General features: G+C 39.1%; 1 protein-coding gene across 1 annotated transcript in view; it reads right to left on the bottom strand.

The window, feature by feature from the left end:
- Positions 1-2,028: 2,028 nt before the first annotated feature.
- The window catches only part of stxbp1b (syntaxin binding protein 1b), a gene marked incomplete at both ends in the record, with an annotated part of 30,465 nt that continues 20,007 nt past the window's right edge, over positions 2,029-12,486 (bottom strand). Inside the window, 12 exons of the mRNA XM_079221686.1 lie at positions 2,029-2,138; positions 2,683-2,837; positions 2,952-3,037; positions 5,268-5,369; positions 6,226-6,335; positions 6,553-6,691; positions 7,247-7,327; positions 7,600-7,665; positions 9,909-9,969; positions 10,610-10,717; positions 11,067-11,197; positions 11,539-11,623. Coding sequence (XP_079077812.1) covers positions 2,029-2,138; positions 2,683-2,837; positions 2,952-3,037; positions 5,268-5,369; positions 6,226-6,335; positions 6,553-6,691; positions 7,247-7,327; positions 7,600-7,665; positions 9,909-9,969; positions 10,610-10,717; positions 11,067-11,197; positions 11,539-11,623 — 1,234 coding nt within the window. The remainder of the gene's footprint in view (positions 2,139-2,682; positions 2,838-2,951; positions 3,038-5,267; positions 5,370-6,225; positions 6,336-6,552; positions 6,692-7,246; positions 7,328-7,599; positions 7,666-9,908; positions 9,970-10,609; positions 10,718-11,066; positions 11,198-11,538; positions 11,624-12,486) is intronic.

The raw sequence follows: 12,486 nt of genomic DNA, 5'->3' as shown, positions 1-12,486 counted from the left end.
GCATCAGTATGTATACAAGGTTGATATTTATTCAATATCCTTTACAATGGCTGGACTTTTGGAACATTTTAATGATGGTGTTTTACCAGTCAGTTTAGTTGAACTTAAAGGATCTTTGTTGAACTTCAATAAGGGGAGGTTATGACTGGTTTACTGGTTATGACTGATAATGATATATATATAAAAATAAAAGTATCAAAGGTGTTTAGTCATTTCTCAGAAGCTACAACATTTAAGTGGAGCTTCATTGAAAGAAAAATGCTAATGCAGTGTTTAACAATAATTATAGGCCTATTAGGACATGGTGTCATTTTTTCTAAAGGTAGCCTATATAAACAATGTAATAACTTCATAATCTTCATATTTATATATGTCTGAAAGTTTCATCCTACCTGTGTCAGTTTGGACTATTTCATCTAGCCACTCATGTTTGAACGTTAGGCAGACCTTTTTCTGGGGCACCTGCTCTGCCTTTCTTTTCGCCATGGTAGCCTATAACTGCTGGAGCAGGGCCCGCCAAGAGGAGCCTAAACAGCGCCGGCCCTAGCTCATGTGGCGCTCTGGGCGAGCTTCACTCCTGGCGCTGGGAGGAGGACAGCAGGGGTGGGGGATGCTAATGGAGGCAGAGCGCTAGCAGAGGTACAGAGAGCGCATGTCGAGAAACGGGACGCTGATTGGCCAAGAAGACTCGACACATCAAAGATCTTATTATTGCGCAGATGGCTCACTCCTATCTCAGAAACACTGGCGCAAAAAAGATTTTTAACCCCTGAAAAAAAATCGTTTGTGCGGTCTGAAAAATGTGCGCGGTCTAAAAAAAATCTATTGCACCGGCCACTTCGACTGGCCTGTGCGGCCACGCACGCGCGCAGCTTAGAGGGAACACTGCACCCCATTCATCGTAATGAATACATTTTATGTATCTTAATAAAAATGACCATATAAAAAAGTAAGTCCGTGTTAAGAAAATATATCGTGAGGAGGCCACGTGATGCGAATAGGTAGGAGCGCTCGACAGGAGCTCTTGGACTGAACACTTTTTGCAATGGTGGGCCGTCAGGGCCAGCTAAGCCTTATCTGCTGGCCTGAACAGAATCACAAAGTTATAGCTATTTTATAATTTAATTGTTTTTCACAAATACACTACATGTATTCTAATTATTTTTCCCTATTAGCTTATTTTCTCATTGCACAGCTCCTGTCAACTTCTGTCGACACAACAGAAAGCTACCTTGCTGCTAGCAGAACTCAGTAGGAGCAAGAAGAATTCAGGCATAAGAGAAGTTAGGAAAGTTTTTGTGTTTTGCTCGCTGTCAGCCTGTTTTCCATTGCGCCTTTTCGGGTGAGCGTGGTGGCGAATTTTACGGTAGTTAATTACGTTCTCTTGAGTGTTTTAGTGCCGCAGTTTTGTTGGATTGTTTTGTCATGTTTTGTTATAACTAAATGCAGTGGCGGGCCGTGGATTTGGTACCTACGACTGCGGTTTAGTTTAACAGCTGATCGCGGCGCTACTAGTTTGTCTTGATGTCAGGGGAAAACGGTAGTAAGCAGGAGGCATCACGTGTGCCCTTTCAATAAGTTCAAGTTTCAATTTATGTTTTTGAGTTCATTTTTCATTCGGTGTTCTTAAATGTTATGTTCTGTACCACACCACCGGAAAGGAATATTCATCTTAACTACGCCAGCAAAGGTCAGTTAACACATTTTCAGAGGGCCTCCAGGAGGCCTCTAAACGTACAGCATCTCTCTGTGGCAAAAAAAGAAGTAGGAAATGTCAGGGATAAATAGCATCAAACTTTGTACATTGTAAAGGGGATCATCATCCAATAAAATATTATGCCTCCTCAAAAAAGACAAGATATAAATAGCTTTCTTACAAGAAACCCACTTGGTGGATAAGGATATAGATATGAAAGGTGAAGAAAGGGATCAGTTGCTGCAGGGGGTTCAAAGGTAAGACACTGGGCGGGTGGATTGACATGGGGGAACAAATCACATCATGACTTGCATTTTCTTCCCAATGTCTTTTCATTCTGTAGGTGGCTCCTCTGTGCCCTCTGGAGGGGTGTTGGGGTCCAGGAAGTCTGGGTGTTGAAGTTCCTTTAAGTATTTAGGGGGGGTGAGAATGTGGGTGGAACCTACAGGGGAGAAAAGCCATAGCAAGGTCTGAATCCTGAATCCTTGATTGATTATTACAACACCATTCTCTGAGAGTCACAACAACATATAAGCTCTCATAGAGAATATGATCAATGAAATGAATCAAGCTCTGCTGAATCAGTTGCACAGGGAACATAATTACACAATGTCACAAAGAAACATCAGCAAGATCCAAACGCTCAGGAGGATTTATCCCAGAGGCTGGACCAAATGTGCTCTTCCCAACCCACTAAAAAGAATGTAATGATCACTAAATCACAGTGAAATATTGAGGTAAATCTGTCATGTTAAATTAGAGATAGGCCTTTTAAAAAACTAGAGGCTAATACTTCACTAGCTGAAACCCTCTTCAGAATCCATCCTAATTATGCATTTAAACTATATTCCAGAGAATGTTTCAGCAGTAATGTTGAAATTGAGTTTTAACATTCTGCATCAACTGTGTACTGTATGTGCTATTTCACTGAAAATAATTAAAGATAAAGTTTATAGTCCACAAATGTACTGCTCCATTGAACTCACCAATCAGCGCCTCCCACTTGCCATTGGCCTGGGTGACCTCATATACACAGCGCATCTCGCTGTACGTCATCCCTCCAATAATAAAAACGATGATCCTGGGCCCTGTCTTCATCTCTGTGGGGCCCCTATTCTTGTGCCAGTTACCATAGCGAGCACTGGAAAACAAGGACATAGATAAGCATTTACTTTAAAACATTGAAAGGCAGTGATTTTAAGTAATGTGTTACCGAAAGTGTAGGCATAGTACCATGCATTAAAACACAACCCACCTTGATGGAGCGCTGGCTTTGGCAGATGCTTGTCGCTGGGAAATGTACGGGTATTGCTTAGGGTCAAGTTTGTCCTCAATTGCATCCTGTGGGAAAAATATATAAGCTATATTAGTTTGCCCCAAAAACAGAATGACCCGTGTTACAGTTCTCACCCAAAATACTACAGGATTAACATTAGAGGGGGAGCTGTGGAATGAAATATGCACTCATTGTTTTGGGCAACATTTTAAGTAATTCACAGGATGTGGTCTTTAATAAACATGGACATTCCACAGGAAGATTCCAAAGGAAAATACCACTGACAATGAGCTCTTGCTCTCCTGATGGCTTTACATTTTCTGCCATTTTTCTCAGCACTCTATTATACAAAACAAGTGTGTCGCTTAGAGGATATTACAAGAGGATCAGAGACTTTGTCAAAAAACTGTATGTAATTGCAGCTGTAATTATTACTTGGGTGGATGTTAAAAATGTTATACATACATGGGTCCAGATGCCCAGTGAGCACTAACAAGGATTTTAACGTTGATATATGGTTGAAAACTTGGTGATATTTGGTCTGAATATCTAAGACCTATTATTGTCGTCTTTTTGAATGAGGTTACAACATCACATGTCACAAAACAATAATATGTTTGAAAATGTTGATTTGTTCAGTTGTAGGAGAGTTGATGTTGGTTTCTGTGAACATATTGCTCCAAAGTCAAATTACACTGGTCAGCAATGTGGTCTATATGAAGACATCATTTTAACGCATTTAATGTTATATATAATGTCATAAATACGAGACCATGTGTAGACTGTGTGCTGCCAACAAGAAGCTTCCATGTTATCATAATAGGAGCAGTTCTAATTAGTCTAAAATAAATAAATGGTGGTTACTGCTGTAACATGTGGTTCTTAAGAGTCCAAATGATAATACACATTATATCACTCTGAAGCTTTATAACAAGATGGAAAAAATACTGAAACCTGTTCATGTATGCACACATTGCGTGGGCATGCCACATCATCACAGTAACCTGTCAGTGGCAATATGAATGAAGTATAGAATTTCAACCAAATTTGCAATAGCCTAATAGAAAATGAATTTTAGAACTGGAAGAATGAATACATTGCTATAAAAGCTGGAAGCTAAACTGTAATTCAATCAGAAGAAACTTAATTTTGAGTGAACACATAATCTAATGGGCATGTGCACAAAAGGATGAGAATGTGGATAGTCTTTGGTGATTATATGGTGTAATATATTTTATGGGGATGATGAATCCGTAAATATAATTGTAAACCCCTGTATGGAGTCTGGACACCGGTTGTGGTGATGACGAGATGAGAATGCTGAAGATTTGGATGTGATTAAGAGTAAGAGCTCAACCTGGCACTGAATATGATGAGTGGAGGTGAATGAGGTGAAGGAGGGCGCAACAATTTCCCCAAAAATGACAGCTGACCACAACAGAGAGGAGAACAGATTTCAAGTTTGACAGCAGTGACTGATGGAGATTGTGGCAAGATCTGATTGGTTTAACTAAAGCAGTGAATTCCAATAATCAGCTGATTAAGAAGAAGCAGGAGGAAACATTGGCTACTAACGAAGGAAACCATAAAAACGATAAGGAGTTAATAACGTGCGGGACAAGTGAGAGAGATTGTTGATTTATAAACCGGAAACATCTAAAGGTTTGAATCTGTTAACAATTTAAAAAGTAGAGAGAAAATTCCAAAACGAGCTCTATGGCAATGCTAAAGCTAATTCCATAACGACAGTACTTTACTCCTGTTGACCAAGTAGAGCAAGGATGGTATAGTCCAAGATGCCTTACTGGTGTGCTGCTCCTCACTGTGGAAAGTACAAGCTAGCTGTTACCCAAATCCTGTCATAAATGTATCTGTTCCAGTCAACAGCCCATGCATTATTATGCCGCACGAAGGTAAATAGTTGATCTGTTTTATAAGAGTTTATTTATTAACGTAAAATAGATTCAGAAATTGACAGCACGTGTATTTGTATTGCAAATGTTGTTGAAATTCTGTATTCAATTCACATCACCACTAATATCCCCACTCATGCTTCATTCAAGTTTGTCTTATTTGACACATTACCTGGAAGATTATTCTAATTTGTTTAAAAAACAAAAAATACATCAGATAGTGATACAACATTATCAAAATGTTAATTATATTTGAATTAGCAATAAAAGGTAAATAATCCTAAAGATTAAAAAAAATGTCCATGAGCCCTAATGTCCATGAGCCCTAATTCCTAATATTAGTTTATAGTCACACTGCGTAAGCTTATAGCATGAAAGGTACCTCAATGAGATCCTTCATGAGAGGAGTCCATCTGGAGAGCTGGTAGGTCTGCTCACTGACTCGCTCTTTGCGATCTGGCTTCTTGGCTTTTTTGGGGATGCCCTGTGATAAAACAATGCTGGATCACTCATTGGCTTTCACAATTCACACATAAGCATTGCAGTAGAAACTGTATATACTAATGCATATACTGTACCTTGTATGTGTTCACACTTACGTGGCCATTAAAAACGTTCTAATTGTTTTGGTTATTTAGAAAGAGTGTGAATAAATTGGAAATAAACTTAAAAACAAAATCTAGGCCTTTACAGTAAGAACTTTTCAGTTTGGGTTGGAGATAGATTATAACCTGTGCTCAGTTTCGATGATGCCTACAAATTTGTAACCATCTCATCAAACATGCTCACAGGGATCCACTGACTGTTTACTGTTACCACCAAAAATTCCCTCTTGGCGTTTCTTGTAGGCAGCCTACATTAAGGCATGCCCACAAAAAAGCCCATCTTTAGCCCTCATAAAAGGATAATGTTACGCCTATAGCCTTTTCATGTAACAGTATGTGATCTATACTAGATCACATACTGTAAAACAAAAGAAACTGCAAGTAAAATCTTATGTTTTACGTAATACAAGTATTGTGTGTTTATCATAGCCTGATATATCTTCTTCCTTTGTACCATAGGAGGTCTATTGTTGTCCAAAAACAATAAAATAAAACACAATCAATGAGCCTCACTTTTGCACTGTGTGCAATGTTCCTATACTCAACTCATCCTCATACAACAGTTTGCATATTCTCATTTCTCATGTGTTTTCCTGAAACTGTTCAAAATAAAGTTCCGTCTTCACTGTTAACAACTTAGATATAGGCAACAAAACTACTAAGTTAGGTTTAGGAAGAGATCGTCTTAATATGGTTCATTTTGAGACATTGAGCTCCTGGAGAAGGATAGCTCACCTCAGATACAATGGGAAGGCCCATGTGAGCCATGTTGGAAATGATGTCACTGTCCTCTGGTGGGATGTTGGCATGCTGAAGGAGCTTACACAGGTTCTCCTCAGTCACACCTGACACAGACATACACACACATGCAGCATATATTTTCAGTCTACACACACATGCATGAGAGCATGCACACTCAAATATGGTATAATGCATGCAACTACAAGGAACACTTAGAATGAATCAGAACTAAAGCAACAAAAGATGAATGCATACATATTTAAGATTCTGAGTGTGCTTTTCTGCTTTTGTCACAATAATACAGAACAGTGGATATCTGACCATTCTTAAGGAAGATGTAGAGCAGGATAATGCGAATCTTGTCAGACACACTGACGTTGGTATCCAGTAGAATGGGTACAATGAGCCTCATGGGATCCTTGATCTTCTCTCCCTCTGCATCTACGCCCATTGCAAGATCCTTAAAAACAATGAAGGGCAGAAGCTCAACACGAGTTTCGTGTAAGTTCTTTTTGAACAATACACAGGATCGGGGGTCTATTTGTAAACATCTAGCTTAGAAGTTGGCATCTTTAAAAATATGGTAATTATTAGCTATTAGCAGCTTCCTTTCAAAACCTGTCTGTGTTTTCAGAGTTGACCGAGTTATGAGTTAAAGTTCCTTCCTTTTGTTTCGTTATATTGACATCAAACAACTATTAGCTATGTAAAATGAACTTCCATAATGAACTTCCTGTTGTTTTAGAACACTGGCATGCATCTGTCCCTTTCACCTTACACAGTGTATTTGCCTCATGTCTCTCCCTCCATGTCCCTTTTCAACTAATCCAAGTTTGAAATATCTGTACCAGGCTAACCATGTCCTGAGTCCAGCTCAGTCTTGTGGAAAGAAAACAAGCAACCACATACCCCACATCACCCACGTTATGCATGAATGTCACAATAAGTAAGTTCTTTCACTTTTCACATCATAACTTAGTTCTAACCATATAACAAAAGCATCTGTGTGACTTGCCTGCTCTACACGACAGAGTTTGTCCACAGTGCCCTGGTAGCGGTTCATACAGTCTTCAGCCAGGTGCAGATGGGTTGAATACTGAATAAGTCAGAGGAGAGATGCTGTTGGTGAGTTTGACACGGTGAACACAATCAGATGCAAACAATACTAAAAGCTTTTTTCAGGGTTATTTTCCTCTGGGTTGGGAGATCTGCAAAATAAATTTGACAGCCCCAGTTTCTGTATATGAAACGTGTTTTTCTAAACCTCTGTACGCAAAGTATTGTCATCTTATTATCATAATATACAGTGCTATTTCCATTTCTTGCTTAATTATTATCAATTATTGTCAATGACACTTCAGCGCTTACCTTGCTGAGCTCTTTCTGATACTGAGGCATTTTCTTCAGCATCTGAGCCAGTTCCTTCATGGTGGTCTGAAAGACACAGATGTGTGATATACTTCAGTGATTGTGGGAGAGATGAACTCACTCACAGACAATAACAGAGACACAAGCCCGTCAATGAATTTCGTTTGGTGTAATTTGGACTGCGTGTGCTCGGAGGAGTCAGGTAGCGTGGAAGAGCGCATGACATTTTGTGTTGGTATTGATTCAGGCAACCAATACAATAGGTTTGTGTGAATGTTACCTGTTTTAGGCTGCGTTTGTGCTGAGCAAAGACACGGCTACAATTAATTATGTAAAAACATTTGCATTACAATGACGGGGACAATTCTTTTTACTTTGATACTTTAAGTACGTTGCACTTCATCTACGTTTGAATTACATCCATCATACCACATGTTTTTCAATGAATTAAGACACAGAAAATGCATGATTGAAAAGTAAAATAGTGTGTATTTTACTAGTTCTTGTGTCATTGAATCTGAGTTCTTTTTTAGTCTTTGATTTTTATGTTGGCTTTACGACACATTCACAAATTACAGTTACTGCCTTATGGTTTTCAGCCAAGCAAGCCACACATGGATGTAAACTACAAAATCATTGAGTGTCCAAGATGTCCTTGTGTCATAATGTTATCCTAGTAGACATTTATGTGATATTTTTAATAATTAGCATTAGCTTTAAGGCAAAAACGCGTGTTGTGGGGTCAAAGTGACCTGACTTTTGACCACAATTCTAATCAGTCAATCCTTAAATCCTAGGAATGTTTGAGCCAAATTTGAAAGCATTCGTTTCAGGCGTTCCTGAGACATTGTGTTCACAAGGATTGGGAACCCAAAAACATACACCAGTGCGGAGCCATTATGACATTTTCATTATGTACAAACATAACTTACACCAAAACACATATATATATATATATATACACATACACATATATATACATACACATATATATATATATATATACACATATATATATATATATATATATATATACACGTTGCAATAGTTACATACTATCTATACACACTTGAAGACGCTATGAACTTAAATCTTCACAATGGCATAAAAAGGACTATCTTAGCCTAGAAACATAGGGTCACTTCAAGTAACTTAATACTTCCTCCTGTCAAATACATGCATGAGCATTGAGTCAATATTGGAAATATCGAATATTAGCAAAATAAGACAGTTGGGTCCAGTAACAGTAGCAGGTGTTATTGTTGTAAAATAAAAAGTATGGTCACTGGTATACCATCACTTCGTTGTCAAGAAAGCAGAATCAAATCAAACTGCTGCTGCCGATCTGTTGCTGAAGTAGCGCTGTTGTGGGACTACGGATAATATTATGAACCCAGACACGATGGAGTTTGATGTTCCGACATATGTGGAATTTACACAACAAGTATAAAGCAGAACTAGTGGTTATTTCCATGGTGGATGGCGGAAACGTTAACTGGTTTTACGGAGATAAGCGAGACGCAGTTCTTGGATGAGTCGGTGAAATTCACCGAGCTGTGTGCCCCCCTTTGACGCGGCGCGAATTATCGCACCGCATTCCACAGCACAGTCCTCTGTATTGGTTCCTTATCCCAATACATTCTATGCCCACCCACTTTTTAGCGATCCAATCAAATTCAAAGGATTTGATTTAAATCAAATCGTTCTTCTAGCTGTACACTACTCAAATATTCCTTTGCACTCTGGAATATGCCAAAGTACAGAAGCCAAAGACACTCTTACATCAATTTCACTGGAACAGTGTGTTGATATGCCAAACTTGTTAGCAAACAGTTGTTGATTTAAACCTCCAGCTGTTAAGGAAAAACCTTATGATTGAGATCATTTAGAGTCATGTTCGTGTCCACCTGACAGAAGTACAGGCAGTGTACAGATTACAGCTGCCTGCTACAGCCAAAAACAACAATGTGAGAGCGGTGAGAGTGAACCAAAACAGTTGGGGGCAAAAAATGAGCTGTAACTACAGCTCCGTAGAGCCAAGAGGAGCTGATTCAGCTGATAACTCTCTGTATAGATTCAAAACTATAGGCAACCCATTTCCCATTTTCATTTATTGCATCATTATTTTACAATAAATGTTTTAGTTTGTCCTGGTATCTTCACGCATAAATGTACTTTTACTTGATTTAAAGTGCAAGTCAAGTACAGTACTTCTGTGTGATCATTTGGCTCTTCTTCTTCCTCTGACAGTTAGAAGCATGACCACAGAAACGGATAATGAAACCAGAGTGATACAGTGTGTCCTCTACCTTTTCTCCAGTGTTCATCTTTTTGCTGGCAGAGAAGTCTTTCAGAGAACGAGTAACAGCCCTGTGCAAACGAATGAGACAGAGGCAAGGAAAATCAGGAACTAGAATTACCGTCTCGCGGTTACATGCCTCCATCGACCAGTCAAGTTGCAGTTTACATCCATGTCATCACTTTATTACATTAGATATGTGTGTGAAATGTTCACAATTAGCATATTAATTATTATTCGCACACACAACTTCATTAAATCCAGATAATGAAAATGTAAAAAATGAAACAGCAGGGGTCCAGAAGCCACCGGCTTATAGAACAGATAAATAATTATCCTCTAAATAAGCTGTGCTATGGCCAATAACTATGAGGTCACAGTGACCTTGACCTTTGAAAGTTCACCACCAAAATCAAATCAATTAATACTTCAGTCGAAGTGGATGTTTATGGCAAATTTGAAGAAATTCACTCCAGATATCATCAGCATCAATTATGCCAACCACACCTTCCTCTACCACAAATCCATAGCTCTGTTACAGAGCATCTTTAATGTTGAATACAAAATGCACGGTGATAGCTTTTATGCAATAAGGGAAATGCTCAGTGTCAGCTTTGTGACAGAGCTGTATATTTGTAGCAGAGGAAGAGTGCTCGCTTATCCATGCCATGAGTGTGTACAGTGTGTGAGTAGAAAGTCAAAGCCACCCACGTTGATACTTCTGCGATGTGTTTGTGTCTCAGAGTCAGCCACAGGTCATCATCCTCATCCAGCACTACTTCCTTCATTCTTGTCTCTCCCATCCCACTGGTCTCAAACCTGATAGAGAGGGCGAGAGAGGGTTGAAGACTCAATGAGTAAATACAAAAATAAGCAGATCAACACTGAACAATTGTATCATCTTGATGTTGTGCAGCAGTCATTTATTTTTTATTTCTCTCTTGTTGGGCATTGTTTTACCGTATTGGCCTTTTTTGAACAAATACATGGTTTTGGTTTATTATTGGAGCATTTTTCAGAATGAATGAGATGTTGGGGAGGGAGGTGGAGACCACTGCTACTACTGAAAGATATAATCCAAACTAAGTTAAAGTCACAATAATGGCATTTGGAACCTGAGCTTAGTGACTCCCAGCAGCCATCAGGCCTTCATTTGTAACATCTTTACCTATAAACGTCATTCTCGGTGCCCAGTAGGTCGTAGGACATGGCCTGCAGCGTGAGCTCATGCAGGAGAGGTGACACAGGATCAAAGCCACGATCCAAAATGAGCAGCTGAGTACGAGACTTGTCTGGACCCTGAATGCAACAGATAAGAAACAAAACACTAGGTGGAGGACTGACAGATGTGTGTACATGCAGCTCATTCAATATTGCGAAATTACACAGGATCTGGTCAACTGAAGTCGGTTCATTTTACAAACCACAGATTTTTGGTATCCATTCTTCTTCCCATCCTTTGAAAATATATCATTTCAACTGTTGAATGGATACATAAAATCTCCAAAATTCCAGTTATTATGAAATATGAAAAATGCCATAGTTTTAACTTTATAAATTGGTCCTAAGCACATTAAATTATGAGTGTTGATAAATATTCTCAGAAACGGTTCTTCCCATTAGTGAATCGTCTTCCCTACCTCTCCCATGGTGGGGTCATCAGCCTTGTAGCCATCTAGCTTCTCCTGTAGCATCTGGGCTAGAACTGCACAGTCTTTGTATTCCCTGAAACAACACATTCATTAATTCAGCATCAAACCGGAACATGCTGATCGTCTATTGAGTATAACAAGATGAGCAAAATGTACTTAAATTTTACAAACTCATTTAAACATGTAATTAAGTAGATGATGAGGTGTTGTAGTAGTATACCGTGACATGCTGTTACAGACTCTTTTCTTGGTGCCTGCACGACAGTTAAGACACTCATCCCTTAACCCAGAAGAGCTGCCCTGAGTAAAAGGCATATAAACTGGACAATAAGATCAGACCAAGGAACCCAGAGCATATATAGGAAAATAAGTATAACCTGAACAGTTGATTTATGCATCTATGTATTGTGATTTAATACCAAAATGTGATTGTAATGATGATTCTGTACTGATGACTAGAAGCATCGGAAAGATAGAAAACTGTTGAATGAGCCCTCATATGACTTCATGAGTCATACGAGCCAATCAGCTGTGAGTCAGAGTGAAGGGATCCAGTTCCTATGAGGACCATATAAGTAAGTATTTCCTGTTAAAACAGAAATGTCTGTTTCTGTTACAAAGAATGATAAAATGAGCAGCTGGTTGGGAGATGTGTGGAAGTAGGGATGTCACAACTGAACAATAAATAGAAAGACTCGAAACATCAAGTTGGGATGCAACACGAGACACCGTCTGGTACTCAGCTGAGGACAATAGGACATCGTCTGGGGACAAGCATTGGAGAACTTCGTCTCTGCACACCGATCATGGGCAAGAATTGGCTGATGGAGATTCTCCTCTACCCCCCCTGCCTAAACCCAGGATTAAGAAAGACACGGTTTTTCTGTGACTTCGTACTGAGTCCAAAGGATCGCAGACGGGACTTCTCTTTCCTCG

The sequence above is a fragment of the Taurulus bubalis genome (genome assembly GCF_910589615.1).
Source record: "Taurulus bubalis genome assembly, chromosome: 8".
NCBI lineage: Eukaryota > Metazoa > Chordata > Actinopteri > Perciformes > Cottidae > Taurulus > Taurulus bubalis.
Note: the sequence above shows the minus strand (reverse complement) of the source record. Positions and strands in the feature narration are given on the sequence as shown.